Source organism: Sorex fumeus, unplaced genomic scaffold, assembly GCF_029834395.1.
Source record: "Sorex fumeus unplaced genomic scaffold, SorFum_2.1 ptg000024l, whole genome shotgun sequence".
Lineage (NCBI taxonomy): Eukaryota > Metazoa > Chordata > Mammalia > Eulipotyphla > Soricidae > Sorex > Sorex fumeus.
In genome coordinates, this window is record NW_026606081.1 from 21,709,106 (window position 1) to 21,730,316 (window position 21,211).

At 59.4% G+C, this 21,211-nt stretch overlaps 1 protein-coding gene across 1 annotated transcript in view; it reads left to right on the plus strand.

The window, feature by feature from the left end:
• KCNAB1 (potassium voltage-gated channel subfamily A regulatory beta subunit 1) overlaps nt 1–20,362 on the plus strand; it is a 45,541-nt gene extending 25,179 nt beyond the window's left edge. Inside the window, exons 3-14 of the mRNA XM_056114393.1 lie at nt 1,689–1,726; nt 2,529–2,608; nt 3,806–3,850; nt 5,106–5,150; nt 6,548–6,591; nt 9,672–9,758; nt 16,966–17,051; nt 17,504–17,624; nt 18,360–18,454; nt 19,586–19,706; nt 19,995–20,083; nt 20,203–20,362. Coding sequence (XP_055970368.1) covers nt 1,689–1,726; nt 2,529–2,608; nt 3,806–3,850; nt 5,106–5,150; nt 6,548–6,591; nt 9,672–9,758; nt 16,966–17,051; nt 17,504–17,624; nt 18,360–18,454; nt 19,586–19,706; nt 19,995–20,083; nt 20,203–20,292 — 941 coding nt within the window. The 3' untranslated portion in view covers nt 20,293–20,362. The remainder of the gene's footprint in view (nt 1–1,688; nt 1,727–2,528; nt 2,609–3,805; nt 3,851–5,105; nt 5,151–6,547; nt 6,592–9,671; nt 9,759–16,965; nt 17,052–17,503; nt 17,625–18,359; nt 18,455–19,585; nt 19,707–19,994; nt 20,084–20,202) is intronic.
• The last annotated feature ends 849 nt before the right edge of the window (nt 20,363–21,211 follow it).

Below are 21,211 nucleotides of genomic sequence, written 5' to 3' on the forward strand. Positions count from 1 at the left end.
CACCAGAACCACCACCATGCTGGAACCCCCAGCCATGCCGGAACCACCAGCCACACCAGAACCACCACCATGCTGGAACCTCCAGCCACACCGGAACCACCAGCCATGCTGGAATCATCAACCACACCAGAACCCCAGCCACGCCAGAACCACTGACATGCTAGAACCACCACCATGTAGGAACCACTGCCACACCGGAACCACCAGCCACACCAGAACCACCACCATGCTGGAACCCCCAGCCACGCCAGAACCACCACCATGCTGGAACCCCCAGCCACGCCAGAACCACCACCATGCTGGAACTCCCAGCCACGCCAGAACCACCACCATGCTGGAACCCCCAGCCACGCCAGAACCACCACCATGCTGGAACCCCCAGCCACGCCAGAACCACCACCATGCTGGAACCCCCAGCCACGCCAGAACCACCACCATGCTGGAACCCCCAGCCACGCCAGAACCACCACCATGCTGGAACCCCCAGCCACGCCAGAACCACCACCATGCTGAAACCCCCAGCCACGCCAGAACCACCACCATGCTGGAACCCCCAGCCACGCCAGAACCACCACCATGCTGGAACCCCCAGCCACGCCAGAACCACCACCATGCTGGAACCCTCCAGCCATGCCGGAACCACCATCCACACCAGAACCATCACCATGCTGGAACCCCCAGCCATGCTGGAACCATCAACCACACAGAACCCCAGCCACTCCAGAAACACCGCCACGCCGAACCACGCAGCTGCCTCAGAGCCACGCAGCCACGCCGGCTCCTCCTTAGGTCGGTGTGGGCAGCGCCCAGAGCAGGGCGGCAGAGCAGATCTGAGCTTGGTTTCCATTTCTGGAAAGCGGCTGCAATGTAGGACATTGGCTTCTATTTCTAGTCTCTATTCACCAGTCACTCCTTAACAAATGAACTTCCCGAAGGCTGTTTGGCGAGAGCAGAGGAGGCCCCTGGGAACGTGCCGGGAGGGCAGGAGTCGGGGCACAGGGCTGGCTTCGGGCTGTGTTGCTCCCACGCTGAGTGCTCCCAACAGGCACGGGCGGCTTTGCAGACTCCGAGTAGGAAACCAGCCCTTCGGTGTATTGGCCGGGGGGACGCTGGGCTGGCCCCCGAGGTCAGGATGAGCTGGACAATAGATGTTCAAGAGGATGGTGTCCCAGGGGCAGAGCTCAAGCCAGCAGCCCCGGTCTGCACGGTGCCAGCAGGGAAGCGCCTGCCCCATCCTGTGGCCACTGGGGCCACGGTTCCCAGAACTGGGGGAGGTGTCACTGCAGGTCAGCCTGGGCAGTGGGATGTCCCTCATCACGAGGCCTGTTGCTGGGCTAGAGCGGGTGGGCTGGGCTGGGGTGGGGGATGGGGGGCTGCCCTCTGCCCTGCCGCCTCGGGCCGCTGCCGTCCCCCTCACTGGTCTGGGGTCACTGCCATCTGGAGAGCTCCTGCCGGAGGTCAGAGGGGTGCGCCTGGGCTGGGGGGCCGGAAGGACGGGAGTACCGAGCTGTGCGCGGGAGGGGCTGTGAGCCTCAGCCCCTCTGCCAGGAGTGGTGGGGGCCAGTGGTACCGGGACACCACTTCCCGAGAGGGTGTAGCCGGGGCCCCATGTGCCTGCCGGCCCTCCCGGGGGGCTACACTGCTGGGGGCGAGGAGGGGCAGTGACACGCCCCTTTCTTCTCCCACAGGAACATGGGTGACGTTCGGAGGCCAGATCTCAGATGAGGTGAGTGCGGGCAGTGGGTCTGAGCAGGCTGTGGAGGGCAGGATGTGTTTTCCGGGGTGCTGGTCCTTCCCGGGGCTGTTTCCCACCCCTGCCTTTCACTGCTGACAACATAGCAGGTTCTGCAGGATGGGGTCAGTTTTGGGGGGCCGGGCATCCAGTGCTGGTCGCTGCCTCTGAGACCCCAATCTGTCCCGCTGCCCATCTGTCCGTCTGCGCCCAGCTCTGACAGTCTCTGATCCAACACTGCTGCCCCGTGTCCGATCTGAGGTCCAGGAAGTGCCACCAAGGCCTGCGGCCTCCCGTGCTGCCCCCAGAGCCAGGGGACAGTGTCGAGGTTGTGTGGGCCACATGCTGGGACCTGCCCCTACTGTCCCAGGTCCCCAGTGTGGCTGCTGCGGAGACGGGGATCCCACCAGGGTGGGGAGGCTGGGCTGGGTTCACCTAGCTGCACCCAGCTCTGGGGCAGGACCCGGGTGACACAGGCAGGACAGACAGCCCTGGGCAGTCAGGCTCAGGGCGCAGAGCTGGGGCCAGGGTCCCACTGCCCAGGCTGACCTGCAGTGATGCCTCGTCCTTTCGTCCCTGTCACACGGCTGAGGAAGCCAGCAGCGTGTGGTGTTGGAGGAGGCGCTGCTCTGGGTGTGCTCACGGCGGCACTCGGGTCCCCCCTGCAGTCACTCGCTGGCACTGTGCCCACCCCAGCATGTCCCGGTGGGGCGGAGGCAGCCCCAGGGACCCCTCCTGCAGCCTCTCCGACCCTGGGGCTGTGTGGCGGTGGTGGCAGTGACGGGCCCCCTTGTAGGTGGCCGAGCGGCTGATGACGATCGCCTACGAGAGTGGAGTCAACCTCTTCGACACGGCTGAGGTGTACGCAGCGGGGAAGTGAGTGTCCAGGGCCCCGGGCACTGGGCTGCTGTGGGGGGGTCGCTGCAGCTGTCCCCTCCCCTCCGTCCACAGCAGGGAAGGGACAGCGGCCAGCAATGGCCCAGGCAGTGCACAGGGAGGGGCCTGGGGGGACGTCGAAGATCCTGGCCTGGAACCTTTCAGACATGGGCACTGCTCCTCACCCCCAGGGAACTGGGTCCCCCTCGGGGAGCAGAGATTTTGGGGGAAAAGCTGCTGTCTTTCCTCAGTGATGTTTGTCACCAGGCTGTCGGTGCCTCTGGGTGTGACCTTCTGTCCTCATGACCCTCTGGGCTGGCCCCGCAGGCCCCTCTCATGTGACCTGAGCACCGGCCACCTGCCCTCTCACCACCCTTGGGCCCCCCTCTACATTGGGATGTGCCTCAGTTTCTCCCCAGACAGCCAGACCGGGGCTGAGGGGGAGGGGGCCCGGCCTCTAGCTTGTGGTCTCCTATTGTGGGGGGCAGCTGTCCTCACAGGGCGGGCAGAGGCCCCGACAGGTCAGGAGTGAGGGCCGCGTGCACGGGTATCTGTCTGGGGCTGCCTGGACGTGCTGTAGATCCACAAAGACAGACCCTCCCGTGGCGGGGCCAGTGTCCATCCCCTGGACTCACCATTCCCCAGTCCAGAGCCCCCACGCCTTACGTGCTGGGGGGAGGCAGAGAGGTATCCCCTAGGTCCAGGGCCCGGCTGTAGGCGTGTCCAGGGCTGTAGGCACGTCCAGGGGCTGGAGGCGCATTCAGGACTGTGGGTGTATCCAGGGATGTGGGCATGTCCAGGGCTGTAGGCGGGTCCAGAGCTGTGGGCACTTCTAGGGCTGTGGGCGCGTCCAGGGGCTGTAGGCGCGTTCAGGGGCTGGAGGCGCATCCAGGACTGTGGGTGTATCCAGGGATGTGGGCGTGTCCAGGGCTGTAGGCGGGTCCAGGGCTGTGGGCACTTCTAGGGCTGTGGGCGCGTCCAGGGGCTGTAGGTGCGTCCAGGGGCTGTAGGCGTGTATGGGGGGGACAGAGAGGTGTCCCCTCGGACCAGGGCCCGGCTGTAGGTGTGGGGGCCCGTTGGAACCGGAGGGGTTGCAGCGGGCAGGGCCTCTCTGCATGCTCTGGGGTGGGGGCCCTGGGACTTTGGGGGCTGCGTCTTTCCGGCACCACCTCCAGTCACAAGCCCCTCTTCCCCCAGGGCTGAAGTGATCCTGGGAAGCATCATCAAGAAGAAAGGCTGGAGGTAATGTCCATCTTCCCAGGGCAGGGTGTCTCATGGAGCCCAGTGTATGACAGGAGACAGAGAGAGAGAGGGAGAGGGAGGGAGTATGTGAGAGAGAGAGAGAGGAGAGACAGAGTGAGCGAGAGAGAACGTGTGAGGGAGCGTCCTGCGTGTAGCTGAGCTCAGGCTGGTCACTCAGGCAGCAGGTCTCTGCCATGCAGTCCTTGGTCAGAGCTGATGAGGCCGGGTGGTTCTTTGGACGCTCACAGAGGTCAGTGTCATGAGGCTGGAGACAGCCCCGGGTAAGGCACTCGCCTTGCCCACAGCCCCTGCACTGCCAAGGGCCCCCGGGACCTGCCCGGAGAAATTGAGCACAGAGCCAAGAGTCAGACTGAGTGTTGGTGGGCGTGGCTCAAGAATCCAAGCCACCCAGACAGACAGATGGACAGACAGAGCCCAGCCAGGCATGGGGCGTGGTTCTGCCCTGCGGTCCCACGCAAGGCTGAGAAGGCGACACAGGTGGCCTAGACCCCTGTGGCCTGACTCCCTGCTGTGGCCATGCCAGCTCCGAATCTCACTCTGAAGGCAGCCACTGCCCTGACCCTGAGAAGGCCTGAGTGCAGTGACCACCGGGCAGCTCTGTTGCCTCATCCCGTGGTTTTTCCAGGAGGCTGTTGGAGGCCGGCTGGGGGGGCGTACCTGTGATCTGTCCCAGCCTATGTCCCCCAGCCAGGTGCCATGGACCCCCCAGAGACCAGCAACCTCCTGGCTCGTGTCCACGGCTGTCCTGCGGGTTTTTGTGGCTGCTGTGCGCTCCTTGCTGCCTGCCCCTAAGAGATCCCCGGGCAGCACATGCTGCCCTGGGACGCAGTTTCCCACAGGAGACACTGCCCGGAGGCCCGCTCTGCCAGCTCACACAGGCCTCGTCGGGGGGACCTGCCACGTAGAGCCACGGAGCCCCCCAGCCTGGCCCCGATGCCCCCCCCACACAGGCCTCTTCCCGCTTGAGCCCCTCCTCGTCCCCACCGCCCGTCGCTCGGGGGCCTGTCTCTCCAGCCTCCTCCCTCTGACTGCGGGCCCCACCACAGCTTCCTGTCGCTTGTCCCTGCTCAGCATTTGAGATGTGAGGCCCAGGCCCAGAGGCAGTGCGGGTTGGTCCCCGGCACCACACAGGGTCCCCCAGCCCTGCAAGAGGGCAGACCCCAAACGAAGCAAGTGTCAGGACTGATGGGGGGTGACTCGTCATTAATCTGCCTCTCTCCTGTTTCACACGCAGGAGGTCCAGCCTGGTCATAACCACCAAACTGTACTGGGGCGGCAAGTAAGTCGCGGGGCCCTGCTCTGCCGGGTGCGACCGGCTCAGAGAGGTCGTTCCTTTCTTTCCCCATTCCAGAGAAGGCGAGCTGCCTGGGAGCTGGTCCTAGTGAGCATGACCCCAGGGGGAGACTGGATGCAGAGCCCGTGGTCACTTGTACTGAGTGAGTCACGAGCACACACAGCCCCAGATGCCAGCCTCAGACTCAGAGCCGCTTCCAAAATAGAGTCCAAATTTGGGGAAGGAAAATAAGCACACAGCATCGCAAAGAAAAGCTGCTCAAATCTGCCAAAAGGCAGAGAGATTTGCACGGAACGCAAAGATAAAAATACCCTACCCGGCCTCACGTGGAGGGCTCAGCGGGCGCTGCCGAGCTCAGAGCACCGACCTGCGGGGCCGGGAGACCCGGGCTGCAGACACCCGTCCTCAGACAGACAGACGCCCATCCTAAGACAGACAGACACTTTTCCTTGGGACAGACAGACATGCTTCCTCAGACAGACAGACAGACAGACACGCTTCCTCAGACAGACAGACGCCCGTCCTAAGACAGACAGACATGCTTCCTCAGACAGACAAACAGACAGACAGACACGCTTCCTCAGACAGACAGACACCCATCCTAAGACAGACAGACATGCTTCCTCAGACAGACAAACAGACAGACACGCTTCCTCAGACAGACAGACGCCCGTCCTAAGACAGACACTTTTCCTTGGGACAGACGGACATGCTTCCTCAGACAGACACCCTTCCTCAGAACTGACAGACATTCTTCTTCAGGACTGACAGACGCCCTTCCTTGGAACAAACAGTCGCCCTTCCTCGAACAGACAGACACGCTTCCTTGGGACAGACAGACACTCTTCCTCAGGACTGACAAACGCTCTTCCTCAGGACAGACAGACAGTCTTCCTCAGGGAGGGCAGGACACCCCTTGCAGCCCCAGGAGAGCGGCCGTCTGTCCAGTTCCTCATGTGACAGTCTCTGAGCTTCTGGGGTCTTCTCCAAAGGCACAAACTAAAGCAGGTGGGGCACAGGGACGGGGTCGGGGTGAAGAGCTAGACTTGTCTCCTGAGGGACAGTCCCCGGAGGGAGACTCGCGTCGGCCCAGTGAAGGAGGGTTCTTTCCTTCCGCAAGGCCCTCTCAAGGCTGAGAGACGTGGACAAAGCCCCGTGGGCAGCTGTTTTGGTCGGTACTGGGGCAGCCGAGCCACGTGTGCGCGCATCACTGGGTTCTGTGGAGAGCCAGTGCCCGCCCGCCCTGTCGCCCCTGCCCCCCGGGTGGAGTCTGCCAGGAACACGCTAAAATTAGCATCCGTTCAGTTCTGAGAGACTCCGCTGTGCTTTAAAGAGCAGCCATGGGAGGCTCACTCCCCCTCAGCATGCGTCTCTCTCTGCAGGGCGGAGACCGAGCGGGGCCTGTCGAGGAAGCACATCATTGAAGGTGAGTTCCTCAGGCTGGGCAGAGCAGGGGCAGCGGGGGAAGGGACGGCGCATGTAAGTGGTAGAATCTTCTGGAACTCTTCCCACAGCTCTGATGAACCTGATTAGGGACTCCCAGATGACTTTTTTTTTTTTGCTTTTCGGGTCACACCTGGCAATGCTCAGGGGTTACTCCTGGCATTGCACTCAGGAATCACTCCTGGCAGTGCTCAGGGGACCATATGGGATGCTGGGAATCGAATCCGGGTTGGCTGCGTGCAAGGCAAACGCCCTACCCGCAGTGCTATCGCTCCAGCCCCTCCCAGATGACTTTTTATTTATTCTTATTTTTGAGGGTCACACCTGGAGATGCAAAGAGGTTACTTCTGGCTCTACACTCAGGAATTCCTCTTGGCGGTCTACTCAGGGGATCATACTGGACACTGGGGATTGAACCCAGGTCGGCCATGTGCAAAGCAAGCACCCTCCACACTGTACTATCTCTCCAGCCCCTCAGATGGCTTTTTTAAAAATAATTTCTAAGTTCTGATTCATGTGTTGGCAGGGGTCTGGGCCTTGCCCTGCAGTGGTCTCAGGGCCCTGTGTGGCACCATGGCCCGGGTCACCTGTGCTGCCTCTTGGGCCGTGAGAGCGTGTGGGGCGGGAGTGATCGCATACCACAAAGTGGCACCCAGTGCTGCTTCCGAGGATAAGTCCCGAGGTAGGAGATCGCCGCTACCATTCTGAGACCTTCTCAGCTCTGGAGAGAGAAGCCCAGGCCATAGCTCAGCACCACTCCCGGCTCCGTCTCCGACAGCTCACAGCAGCCTAGTATGTGGAGACACCTGCTGAGGGCGCCCTCCCTCCAGACCGGGCCCTGCGCAGCCTCAGCCCCCCTGTCCGACTCCTGTCGCCCCTCTGTGTCCAGCCATCCAGGGACAAGCGTCTGGCTCCTTCCCTGGTGACTGTTAGAATGTGGCGATGAGCTTGCGGGCCCAAACTTCCATGAGACCCAAATACCCTCCAAACTGCATGGGGAAGCCCCCTGGGAAAATGACCGTCATTGTGCTGGTGCTCCCCAGGGAGCACAAGACCTGGAACTGAGAGACAGTGGCTCAGGGTCCGACTGCCAAACCCGCTGAGGGGTTACGGCCCTCAGGGGTTCTGATTCCCGGACATCTCACGCCTTCTGCAAGGAAGGGCACAGGTGCCCTCTGAATTCTGGTGCTAGATTCTCCCTCAGGAATGATGTCTGGAAAGTTCCAGTCTTTAGAGTCACGACATCACCTGGACAGAAGACTTTCTCCTCGCCAAAGATATTTGCACCTGGGAACTAACAGCTGCCCAAAGTGGAGAACCAACTCAGCACATCGCTTTATAAACGGATGTGGGTGATGAGATCCCCTGTGCTCTGGAGACCTGGCGCATCCTTCCAGCTGGCCCCTGCGTCACTCCGACACCCGTCTGTCTGTGCACATGAAGCATGAGGTGACACGCTGAGCCAGGAGCCCGCAGCCCACAGTGGCCGCATTTGGCTGTTCCCTTTGAGGCCTTTTGCCATGCATTCCCAGACATGCCGGGCCTCACCTGTGATTTCCAGGCTTGAGTTTTATAAACAAGTGTACAGTGATTGTCCCTAGGCAAATGGCCTTGTAAAGTCCAGGAATAAAGTGTAGTTGAATGTGAAGGTATTTCTGTAAAAATAACCCAGCAATCTGGTGGGGATTTGCTTGCTGACGCATCTGCTAGTGGTTCATCTTTTCAGTCTTCTGCTGCTTTCTGGGGTCCAGACTTCCACCCTGGGAGACTCTTTCTGGGGTGTTTCTCTTGCTCATGTTAACTGCAGGCTCGTGATAGCTGTGGTGCTCCCTGTCTCTGTCACATGCCCCTTGTCTCACCCGGAATGTCTCTGAGACGTCGTGCCAAAGGTCTCGATATTCACCTCGTTTGGGAGTTGAGGTCTTGCACACCTAGGGAGACGGCAGCTTTGAAATCATTTTGCGGCCCACTGGGAAGTAGTTCCTGAATTCAGGCATCGGCTGCCAGATAGACTGTTTTGTTTGTTTCTTTGCTTGTATTTTTGGTAGATTCACACCAGGCGATGCCCAGGGCTTACTCCTGGCTCTGCCCTCAGGAATCACTCCTGATGGTGCTTGGGGGGCCTTGAGCCCAGATGAGCTGCTGGGACCAGAAAGGGACTGGAGCACAGGCTTCGCATATGCACAACCTGGGTTCAAGCCCCGGCCCCACATGGTCCCCTGAGCACTGAGCTGGGAGCCTGATGTGCTACCAAAGCAGACACAAACACACCGACCAGGCCGATGCTTTCCCAGCTCTCCAGGGAATAGTGAGAATGAGTTTGGGGATCTAAAGGTCTGGGCGTGAGCAGGACCCAGGTGAACGTCTTAAAAGTCAGTGTCTGGGCTGGAGACCAGGACGGGTCAATCTCCAGCCCTTCCGGAGTGACCTGTGAGCCCCACTGGGGACAGCAGGGAACAGCAGGGAATGGCAGGATGCAGCAGGGGGTGTCCTGAGTTCAGGTCAGCGAACACCAAGACTGGCCATCACTCATCCCAGCTGTGCCTCTGGGGTGCTTCTCCTCCCTCACACCCCACCGTGCTGAGAGCCCCTGACACGTCTATGGCAGGAGGTGACTGCTCTTGCATTTTGCAGGGAGCCAGAAGCCAGATTCTTGGGCTCTTTTCTTTCCACCCGGTGCCACCACTTGCCTCTGACTCTGGTTCGAATCCCAGGTGCCACACATGTTCTCTGAGCACCGCCAAGGCCACTCTGGGACACAGAGCCAGGAGTAGCCCCTGGACGCTGCCAGTGTACCCCCTTTTAGAGAAGAAAGGTTTACGGTCGGAGGATGGCTGGAGAGATGAGGCAGCCAGTCTCTGCTCCTCTCAAGGGCCGCGTCCTGCTTCCTGTAGGGCTTGTCCCTGGAGGCTGTGTGACTCAGGCCCGGGCCTCGTTGGAAACGGTGCTGACTGTCTCAGTGCCTGGACCCTGGGCTGGCAGGTGCCCTGTGGGGTTGTGGTCAGGGAGGGGGCATCAGAGTGGCCCGTGCCACACGCTGCTCACGACTCTGTCCACCCACAGGGTTGAAGGGCTCCCTGCACCGGCTGCAGCTCGAGTACGTGGATGTGGTGTTTGCAAACCGGCCCGACAGCAACACGCCCATGGAAGGTGAGTGCGGCCTGGCCCGACCTGGCCGCTTCTGCCCACACGCTAGAGCTAACTTTGCCAAGGCCTGGGGCCTCGGATTCCACCCCCTGCATCGACGGTGCTGACATGAAGGGGGGATTCCAACCTGAGCCTCCCTCAGGGGTGGGGAGCGTCCTTTTCAGTTATGAGTCCATGTCTTGCGAGTTTGCCATGTGGGGACAGGGCTCACGGGTGCCCCCACTTCCCATTCAGACTGTGGTGCCCCCTGTGATCTGCGACCCATCAGGAGTGACCCCTGAGCACCACCGTGTGCGGCCCAGAAACAAAGGGACAGAACGTGATAGACCCTGCCCGGGCGCAGAGCAGCTGCTGTTGGGTCAAAGGAGACGCACTTCCTGAGTCCCAGTGAACCCCCATTTCCCGAGTCCCGTAGAACCTACATCTCCTGAGCTCTGCAGAACCCACGTCTCCTGAGCCTCGTGGAACCCACAGGGCCGTTCTCTTGAGTCCCACGGAATCCACAGTGCTGTTCTTCCCAAGTTTTTATGGAGACTTTAGGGTTTTCAATGTATAGTATCATCTTTTCTGCAAATAGTAATAGTTTAACTTGTTCTTCCATGATTTGGATCTCTTTGCTGTCTCTTTTCTTGTCTGATTGCTGTGGCAAGGACTTCCAAAACGATGCTGAATAATGGTGGCCAAGGTGAACATTCTGCCTCTGACCTGATCCCAGGGGAAGGAAGGGCTTCCGGTTCCACCAGTGAGTGGGTTTGCTGTATTTGGCTATTAGTAGTTGAGGTGTATGACATTTATCCCTATTTTTGGAGGGTTCTGATGATGAGTTGATGTTGGATCTTGTCAGATGCCTTTTCTGCATCAATTGACATAATCCTATGGCCTTTATCTTTCCTTTTGTCGGTGGGGTGTATTTCATGAGCTGAGTTTTGTATCCTGAACCAGCATTGCATCCCTGGGATGAACCCCACTTGATCATGGTGTATAACCCTTTAGATATGTTTCTGGATTGATTCCATCTGCTAGAATTTTGCTGAGGAGTTTTACATCAATAGTAATCTGGGATATTGGTCTGTGGTTTCCTTTTTCAGTCGCGTCTCTTTTCTTGGCCTTAGGGCCTAGAGGTTTCACAGATGCTATTAAGAAGGATTCCTGTCTCCTCGATACTTTGGAAGAGATTGAAGAATATGGGCACTTCTTGAAGTTTTGTTGGAACTCACTACTGACCCACCTGGACCTGGGCCTTTTTCCTTGGGGAGATTTTTTAAATGACTATTTTAGTGTCCCAGTGATTGGTCTGTTTCGGTTTCCTATTTCCTCTTGGTTCGATTTTGAGAGTTTGCACGGTTCTAGAATCCACCCATTTCTTTCAGGTTCTTGGCTCAGTGGCATGCATTTGTTTGTAGCAACCTCCTCTGAACTCTTGTGTTTCTGAGGTGTCTGCTGTAATTCCCCCCCCGGCATCTTTGATCATGTTCATTTGGGTTTTCTCTCTTTTTCTCCATTTATCTAGCTAAAGGCTGATCAGTCTTGTTTATTCTTTTTTTTTTAAAATTTTTATTAGTGAAACACCATGAGGTACAGTTGTAGACGTACAAATTTTTGTGCTTGGGTTTCAGTTATACAATGATTGAGTACCCCTCCCTCCACCAGTGCCCATTCTCCACCCCCACTAGTCCCAGTATCCCTCCCACCCCCCATCTTGTTTATTCTTTCAAGAGCCACACCCTGGTTTTACTGACCCTTTGTATTGTTTTCTTATATTCTGCATCATTGATTCCAGTTGTAATTTTTATTATTTCCTGCCTTCTACTTTGAGATTCATTTGTTGTTCTATTCCTAGTATTCTTTTAGATGAGAGTTTAGGTTGTGATTTAATCTTTTTCTTTATCCAGGTTTGACCTTGAAGAACTATGAATTTTCCCCTTAGTCCTATGAACTTTCCCCTTAGTACTTTAAGCCTTCTTAGTAATTTGAACTTTCCCCTTCATCCTATGAACTTTTTTTTTTCTTTTTGGGTCACACCCAGCGATGCACAGGAGTTACTCCTGGTTCATGCACTCAGGAATTACTCCTGGCGGTGCTCGGGGGACCCTATGGGTTGCTGGGAATCGAACCTAGGTCGGCTGTGTGCAAGGCAGACGCCCTACCCGCTGTGTTATTGCTCCAGCCCAGTGCTATGAACTTTGACCCTTAGCACTTTCCCCATAGGTTGTAGCAGTATGTTTCTTCATTTTTGTTTGATTTGAGGAATTTCTTGGTTTCTTCTTTGACCCCATTGTTGTTTATCAGTATGTTGTTTAGTTACCAGGTAGTTCATCCTTTTTAATGATTTCTCTTTATGATTGGTTTCTATATTTGTGACTTTGTTTTTTGGGCTGGAGCGATAGCACAGTGGTAGGGCATGTGGCCAACCTGGCCAACTTGAGTTTGATTCCTCCACCCCTCTCAGAGAGCCCGGCAAGCTACGGAGAGTATCTCGCCCGCTTGGCAAAGCCTGGCAAGCTACCCGTGACTAGCGTATTCAGTATGCCAATCACAGTAACAACAAGTCTCACAATGGAGACGTTACTGGGCCTGCTTGAGCAAATCGATGAACAACAGGAGGATAGTCTTAGTGCTAGTTTTCTGAGCAGACACTTGGTATAATTTCATTTTGTGGTTCTGTGGGATGTTTGAGTTGTATCCAGCATGTGACTTGTCCTGAAAAATGTCCCCTATGCAGTACAGAAGAACGTGTATTGGGTTTTTGGTGGTTGAAGGGTCCTGAATATGTCTGCGACGGCCTGTTTGCCCAGCCCCCGTTACTGACATTACATCTCGCTTATCTGCCGGGAGACAAGAGTGAGGAGCTGAGTGTGACCGTCTGCGCAGATACTCAGGTTGCTGCTATAGCTGCTGGGTGGGCTTCGCTGCCCTTCATGTGTGTGTGTGGCTGCTCATGGGGGCTACACCTTTCTGATCCTGATGGCTCCTTTAGCCAGCGTGTGGCGTTCCTGCCTGTCTCCGGTTGTCTTCATTGTCCGTACGCTGCCTGTCACCAGCGTGAGTGTCCCCGCGTCTGTCTATAGCCAGTGTGACTGTCCCCATGTCTGTCTGTAGCCAGTGTGACTGTCCCCGCATCTGGCTGTATCCAGTGTGGCTGTCCCCGCGTTCGTCTGCCTGTCACCAATGTGGCTGTCCCCATGTCTATCTGCAGCCAGGATGGCTGTCCCACGTCTGTCTGCCTGTAGCCAGTGTGGCTGTCCCTGCATCTGTCACTGTGGCCATTGCCGCCTCTGTAGCCAGTATGGCTGTTGTTCTGTCCCCGAGGACTGTGCAGCTCCTTCCAGACCTCGCCCAGCCTGTGTGTTTCACGCGAGTCTGAGTGTGTCTCCTGGAAGCCGCAGAAGCCCTTTCTTGGTCCACCCGGTTGTTCTGCACTGCTTTATGGGAACGTTCAGAGGAATCCCTGACATGGGGCATTTGTCACCGTGTCCACCTGGGCGGCTCCCTTTGTGAGTGTGACTAAGCACCTGATTCAAACCCCCAGGATCTGCTCTCTAACACACGCCCAACAGTTCTGACTTAAATGGATTAAGATGCCAGCCCCGTGGGTCTGATTTGCGCCCTGAAGGGCTCTTAGCTGGGAACTTAAAGTAAGACAGGGAGCGTCGCTCCCAGCCGAGCCAGAAAAAGCCTTGGTCCCCTCTTCCCAGCAGTAGGCCTCTGGATCCAATTAGCGGTCCCGCCTGTCCGCTGCTCCCGGTGCTGCTGGAGCAGCAGGCGGCCGCGTCTGCTTTTGCTGCTGAGGGAGCGTCCAGCCCGAGGGTGCTGGCAGTGTTCCCGCGTGTCCCTCTCCCTGGGCTCACCTACCATGGGCCTCTCCTCCCTCGGAGCACCTGCCAGGCCATCTGGCCCTGCCACTGCCCTGGCTCCAGAGAACACCCGTGCTGATGCCTGTCTCTTCTCCCGGGAAGCTGTTTTCCTCCCTAAAGTGGCTGACGGTCCCTCCTGCCAGCCTCCACCCCCCTCCCCGGAACCCCGACTCGTGCTCCCTGGAGCCCGTCTGACGTGAGAAGGTTGGTTCCCGCGTGAGTCAGGCGGCTGGTCGTGGGCCCGAGCCTGGCACTCCGAACTGCGTGGGTCTGGGGAGCCGCCAGCTCTAGGTGCCAGGCTGGTTCCTGAGTCTGCGGCTCCCACCCACGGCTCTGGGGAGGTGGGGCTGGCTCAGGACCCCCACGCGGAGAGGACAGGAGGGGGAGAGCAGTCCTCGGAGCCCCCACAGCTTTTATAATTCGGGGGAAGAAAGACCACTGTCTGTTGATCTGAAACGTTTCAAGTCAATTTTCAGGACACTTGGTTTGAAAGACGCTTGCAACAGAACTCCCTCTCTGCCTGTGTGCAGTGTTTTGCCACAGCCAGTAAATCTCAAAGAATCCCTGAGTCATTAAATATTTATTCCCAACTTAATTGGCGCTTAAGTGAATTATGTCCCCCTGCTAGATGGTCAGTGCTGACATCAAACAAATCAGATGTTTTCATGCCAAGTAAGAGGCCTTGATCAAAGTGAATCTTGCTTTACCCAGAGCATCGTCACGGCACGCAACTTGTTCATCTAGTTCTTTGACGCCTTTGTCTTGGTCACTGGATTTGAGCGGGCACATGGGAATGTTTAAGGATCCCGAAGAAAGGCAATATTGCAGCAGCCCAAATTTTCTTGTTTCCAGAGCACTGGGCACATTGAAGATGCTCAATGAGTATTTATTGGATAGATGAGTTGGTGGTGAGATAACGGATGGATGAAAAGTGGGTGGATGGATGGACGGGTGGATGGACGGATGGAGGGTGGGTGGATGGATGGAGGGTGGATGGACGGATGGAGGGTGGGTGGATGAATGGAGGATGGATGGACGGATGGAGGGTGGGTGGATGAATGGAGGATGGATGGATGGATGGATGGAGGGTGGGTGGATGGATGGGCAGGCAGATGGACGGATGGCAGGTGGGCATGTGGATGGTCGATGACCGTGTGGGTGGATGATGGAAACTGGACAGAGGGGTCAGCGCATCGAGGAGTGAACAAGTATGTGTGACTGAATGAAGGGAACCATAGCGTTAAAAGTTCATTGTAAAGTTCATTTTTCCCCCATGGACTTGGAAGCAAAATTTCTTTTCCTTACATCCGCTGACACTTGGCCTCTCTTTGGCTCAACATATCTCAGCACGGAACTAGGAGCAGGCCACAGGCAAGCAGGCGGCCTGAGGCACCACCCCTAGTACCTTCTGTGCCCTGAGTGTTCCTCCTGAGGATAGGGACTGTCTGAAGCTTCTGTCTGAGTCTGGCTGGGACCCCCCCCCCCCCCCGCCCCAGCTCTCATCCGTTAGATTCCTTGACCCTCACTTGAAGGCCCGGCACAGCTGAGTTTCAACCCATTCATCTGGAAAAAAGTATTTTTCCATCTCTGACGATGAACCAATTGTTACCCTATCTGGGGGGTGGGGTGATGGCACCCAACCTGACAGCCTGAATTTTATTTTATTTTTTTTGCTTTTTGGGTCACACCCGGCGATGCACAGGGGTTACTCCTGGCTCTGCACTTGGGAGTCACTCCTGGTGGTGCTCAGGGGACCATATGGGATGCTGGGAACTGAACCTGGGTCAGCTGCATGCAAGGCAAACGCCCTACCGGCTGTGCTATCACTCCAGTCCCAGCCTGAATTTTATTGAAACTGTGAACTTGCAGATGTTCCCTGCTCCTCGAAGCCTCCGAAATCAACAGGCTGCTGGCTCTGAACAGACGAGGCTGGGCTGGGCTGCAGCTGACCAGGGGCTGGGCAGGGCCCGAGTGCCCCGAGCCCACTCTGCCCGCGGTGCCCTCGGGGACTTGAGCAGCACTCCCTCAGGGTGACTTGGAGCTATCTCTGTTGCTCGGCTCGCAGTGCTCCGTGCCCCTGGTGCCTAGGCTGCTTGGAGAGGGGCACCCTGGAGGGAACAGTGCTGAGAGCCCCCGGGGTTCAGGCGGAACGGGACATGCCCCAGCCACCCTGGCCCACCCAGCCCTCTGCAGGGGACAGGACATGCTTCCGTTGTGAGTGTGGGCGGCTGGCTCATACCCTGGAACAGCATCTGGGTCTGGGCAAGAGCTGGGGGCACCTGTGTCCCGCGGCTACTCTGATTCCTGCTGCAGTGAATGGGGCCCCCCTCCCCCGCACCCGCGCCAGCACTGGCTGTTCTTGTTCTCCCGGAAGTGTGCCAGCCTCTGTGGTGTGAGAGGACACCTCATTGTTGTTCGGATTTGCATCTCCCTGACGTGAGTGAGTGGGTAGAGCACTTTCTCACAAGCTTCTGGCCATAGTAGTTTTCCTTTGAGGAGTTTCTTTTCATGCCCCCTCCCCATTTTTTGATGGGGTTGGGTGTTGGTCTTTTCTGGTAAAGCCCCCCGCCCTCCCCCTCCACCCCCCACCCTACCCACCCCCACTCCCCCTTCCTGCCACACCCACAGGCTCCCTCAGCAGCTTGTATAGCAGTACTGCCCTCTGGTGTCCTGGCCAGGTAGTGCCCACCTGTGCCCTAGTTAGACCCGGCCAGTTCCTGAGATGTCAAATCTTCAAACGTCCCCTGCCCTGAGACAGGGGTCAAGCCTTTGACCGGATGCATCAGCCACATTGCCGGCATGTGGAGGGGCCATGCCAGCATCCCTGGAAAAACGTCCATGGGCCTGGACAGCTGAAAACCGGGGGCTGGGGTGTCTCAGCTTGCAGCGTCCACACACGAGGCTGTCCAGGCCCGAGTCACCCCCATGCCTGGGAGGAAGCAGTCCCCACCCTCTGCCCCAGGGTCACTTCCGCTTAGGAGCCGAGTGGACCACAGACCACTCACCCTTCTGTTCGGCTCTCGGGGGTGGCCACGCCGTGTCCCACCCCAGACCAGCTGAGTGGCAGGCTCAGGCTGTCCTGGGTCGCTGCGTCCTTGGACAAGGCTCTGTGTAAGGTTCTGGGGTGCTGTTGTGGCCAAAGAAAAGGAATCCAGGGAGGGAGAGCCGGGGGGGGGGTCCGAGCACCAGAGGTCACTGAGTTTGGTGACTGCCCACTAGAGCTGGACGCAGCTCATCCTAGCTACCTGGTGCTTCTGGTTGGACCCGGCTGGCCTCCAGGCTTGGCAGCTCAGGGGACAGCAGCTGGATGGTCGGTCAGTGGGCGAGGGGCTCAGCACACGCCCTTTGTTCCGCAGAGATCGTCCGGGCCATGACGCATGTCATCAACCAGGGCATGGCCATGTACTGGGGTACCTCCCGCTGGAGCGGCATGGAGATCATGGTAAGGCGAGCGGCCGTCACACGTGTCCCTGCAGGCACCCCAGACTTTCCCTCCTCACCCCGCCCGGCAGCCAGCACAGGGAGGCCCGGGAACCCCCACCTGGCCGAGAACGGGGTTGGAGCACCTGCCTGTCACCGGGGGCGGCCCCCAGATGGGCCAAACCGAAGCACAATGATGGTGTCCCCTGTCGCAGGGTTGGCTGCACACTCCCACCTCAGAGGCACTGCTGGGCTGCCCCCCGCGGCCACCCCTGAACCCCAATCCCAGGGCTGAGTAGGTGCTAGCCACGGGTCACCTGGCTGTGTTCCCCCCCTGCATGGGACCCTTAGGTACATAAGAGGCTGGGACTCGCCCTGGGGCTTCACCCAGGCCCACCAGAGGCTCCCGGCCTCCCTGCCAGTAACACGTGTCTGTCCCGGCTCCTCACGCTGTCCCGCTGACCTTCCCTGCAGGAGGCGTACTCGGTGGCGAGGCAGTTCAACCTGATCCCGCCGGTATGCGAGCAGGCGGAGTACCACCTGTTCCAGAGGGAGAAGGTGGAAGTGCAGCTGCCGGAGCTCTACCACAAGATAGGTGGGGGCCGCCCCGGGGGTGGGGGCACAGGGAGCTCGCCTCGGCCGCGGGGCCCAGCGGCAGGAGACCGAGACTCGGGTCCCAGCCAGCGCCAACCAGTCACCCGACACGCCCCACACAGCAGCAAGGGCCCCGGGGAACCAAGGGGAACGGAGGGGAAACGAGAAGAAAATATTAGTAAGGATGCATTTTCCTCGGGGACTGCACCCGGCAGCGCTCAGGGCTGAACCCCGGCTATGCTCAGGGATCACTCCTAGTAGGGCTTGGGGGCCTATGCGGTGCCAAGGACAGAGCCCGGTCACTGCATGCAGGGAAGTGCCCACACTGCTGCACTGCCCCAAACCGTAAGGAAGACATGCCCATCCTGGGCCTGGGATGAGGAAATTAGGAACAAGCAGGTCCCTGTGCAGGGACGGCCAGGGGACCGGTCACTGTGCGCAGGACGGCCACGAGTACAGGTCACTGTGCGTGGGGACACCCAGGGGGACACTGGCTGCAGACGCAGGTGTGGTCACCAACAGTTTCTGGAGAGATGTCTGGGGCCCTGGTGAGTGGCAGGAACTGTGGTGATGGCTGGCCTGGCATGGAGGCGGCAGGCGGAGTCTGGGGTGCGGCATGGAATCCAGCCACAGTCCTCCGTGTGCTGGCTTGTCACGCTGCCACCAGGCCGTGTTCCCCGCCTGTGGCGCCCCCTGCTGGCCGCAGGAGCACCTGACTCCTGTGCTCTCTCCGCAGGTGTAGGAGCCATGACCTGGTCCCCATTGGCCTGCGGCATCATCTCAGGGAAATACGGCAACGGGGTGCCGGAAAGCTCCAGGGCGTCCCTCAAGGTACCTCCTCCCGCTTGGGCAGTGATGTGGGGACCCCCAGTGCCCCTCTACAACCTCTGCTCCTTCTGTGGGGGGGGGGCAGCCTGGAACCAACCTTGCTGACACCCTGAGTCCGAGCTCTGTGCCAGGCTGTGTGCTCTGGGGTGTGCAGGGACCCAGCAAGCACGGCAGTGACAGAGGCAAGGGAGGGACAGGCTGGTCTGTAACACTTGGCACCAGGCATTGCTGTCCTGAGCAGCCTGCTAAGGTGCCGCCTGAGTCCACAGGGAACCCCACAGTCAGTGGCCAGTTTCTGGGTCATGACCCCGTGTCTGACTCGTTCCCTGTAGCTTCCCTCCCTGCACACTCAGTGAAGCAGCTGAGATGCAGCATCTTCCCACAACGGCACGTTGGCCTCGGGGATCGGAGAAACAGGCCGGCTCCCGGGCCAGCTGTGGGTGGGACGCGCCCACGGGAGGGTCTGGGGCACAGAGTCAGCCTCTCACTGGGTGGTCACCATGCACACATGCACGTGTGACCCACACGTTCCCAGTGCTAAGGGCAGATGCGCCTGGTGGGAAATGTGACTCCATAGACCAGCCACGCGCAGTGGCGGGTGCAGACCAAGTTTGAGCACCAGCAGACGGTCCTCCCAGCACTGTGCAGGTGGCCCTGGTGCTCCCCAAGGACCCCTGAGCCTTTCAAGGGGGTCAGCTCTCCAAGCACCACTGGGGGTCCCCTAACGACCCCCAAATCCATGCACAGAAGCGGCGGCTTTCCCCGTGAAGGACCCTGGGTCCCACCAACGTGCCGGCTGAGCAGGCAGCTTGCTAGCCAACCTACCGGCCGCCCGTGGCCTTGTCCCTCAGCTAAGCACTGCAGAGCCACACCTGGGGGCTCACACATGCACACTGATGCACACACATAGACACATACACGCACACACAGACACTCTGTGCACGGAGCGGCAGGCACACGGGTGATGGTCTCCCAGAGCTCAGGTACGGGTCCCAGCTGGGAGGAGAGAGGCACCCAGAGGGGTTGAGTCTCGGTTCCAGCTGGGGTGTGTGGGAGAGGTGACCGCAGAGCACCAGGTGGCTGGCCCACGCGGTGGGGGACACGGGCCGCGTCCCAGGCGTGCTCTCTCCGCAGTGCTACCAGTGGCTGAAGGAGCGCATCGTGAGCGAGGAGGGCAGGAAGCAGCAGAGCAAGCTCCAGGAGCTCGCCCCCATCGCTGAGCGGCTGGGCTGCACCCTGCCCCAGCTGGCCGTGGGTGAGTGCCTCCCAGCACCAGGAGCCCCTGGGCACCGGCCAGCTGCCTGGTCCTCAGAGTGGCCATGGACTACAAGCAGACAACGTGCAGACGCTGAACTATGGTGGGGGGGCTGGGTTGGGGGCTCCATGGGGGTGTGGGGCCCACCGAGAGCCCCCACATCTCAGCCTTGGGCGGCGGGCTGCTAAGCGGGAGGGCAGGCCCTGAGCCCCCCGGGCGCTGCTAGTGAGGGGCGCAGGGAGCTGTGGGGCAGACCCCTGCCAGGCCTGACACCTCCCACCCCCCCAGCCTGGTGCCTGCGGAACGAAGGTGTGAGCTCCGTGCTCCTGGGCGCGTCCAGCCCGGAACAGCTGGTGGAGAACCTGGGCGCCATCCAGGCGAGTACCACCCTGTCCCCAGCCCCATCCGCGTTCCTGCTGGGCTCAGAGAGGGAAAGGGAGGCCCCCCAGTCCCCGCCCGGCCCGCCCAGACGGTCCCTGCCGCCCGCCCGCTGCAGGTGCTGCCCAAGATGAGCTCGCAGGTGGTGGCCGAGATGGACGGCGTCCTGCGGAACAAGCCCTACGGCAGGAAGGACTACCGCTCCTAGCTCGAGCCATGCGCACCCTTCCTGCTTTGCTGTCCCCGGCCGGGCACCCCAGCCCCAGGCACCTTCTAAGCAGCCGGATGGCCGGAGCTGCCAGGGTTACCCAGCGGGCCGGAGGCTGCAATAGGGACTTCCCGCTTCGTCTACTCTCCCCCGCCCCCGGGGGCTCGACCCTGCAGGTGACGTTTGTAGGCGACCAGGAGGCCGCAGGGCGTTTGCTTCTTTCTGGCCATGCAGCTCTGCCCAGGCCAGCACTACGGTTTCCCCGCGGGCCAAGGACTCAGCCCCATCCCTCCCGAGTGCCGTGGGCAGTTCTGTGCACGCACTGGAGCTTCTAGGCCACAGCCCCTGCGGCTCTGTAGAGCCCACCTGCATGTGAGCCCATCTCGGCCTCCACACAGTGGGCGGCCTCTCCAGTCCACCCGGGACTGGGAGGCTGAAGGGAAGAAACTCCTGGGCTGTGTGCAGAAGGGGTAGACTGGAGCCCGAGGAAACCCTGATTCTAGACTCATGAAGCCGGGCTCTCCAGAGGGCCAGCCAGCGCCTACCCACACACCATCACACCCCGCTTCCTGCCATCGTGCCCGACGTGCGTCTTGCAGCTTACTTTCCTCCGAGACCGCCTTGGTTGACCTGAGTGGGCCGATGCTCACTCTCCAGTGCTTTCTTATGCTCCCCTGCTCCGCCAACTGGCCTGACCGGGCAGAGGGAACTGTATGTGGCTTAACCTGCTTCAATAAAAGCGTTTTGTGCATTTCCTCTGAGACCCGTCTTCCTCGTCTCTGTGGGGAGGTGGCATGCGCGACCAGGCTCACCGCTGCACAACCGCCCTTCTCTTCCTCACCAGCCCTGGACACGTGCCCAGGGCAAAGGTGCAGCCCTGGGGCTGAGACCAGCAGGGCCTCGTGCTGTCCCCATGGCT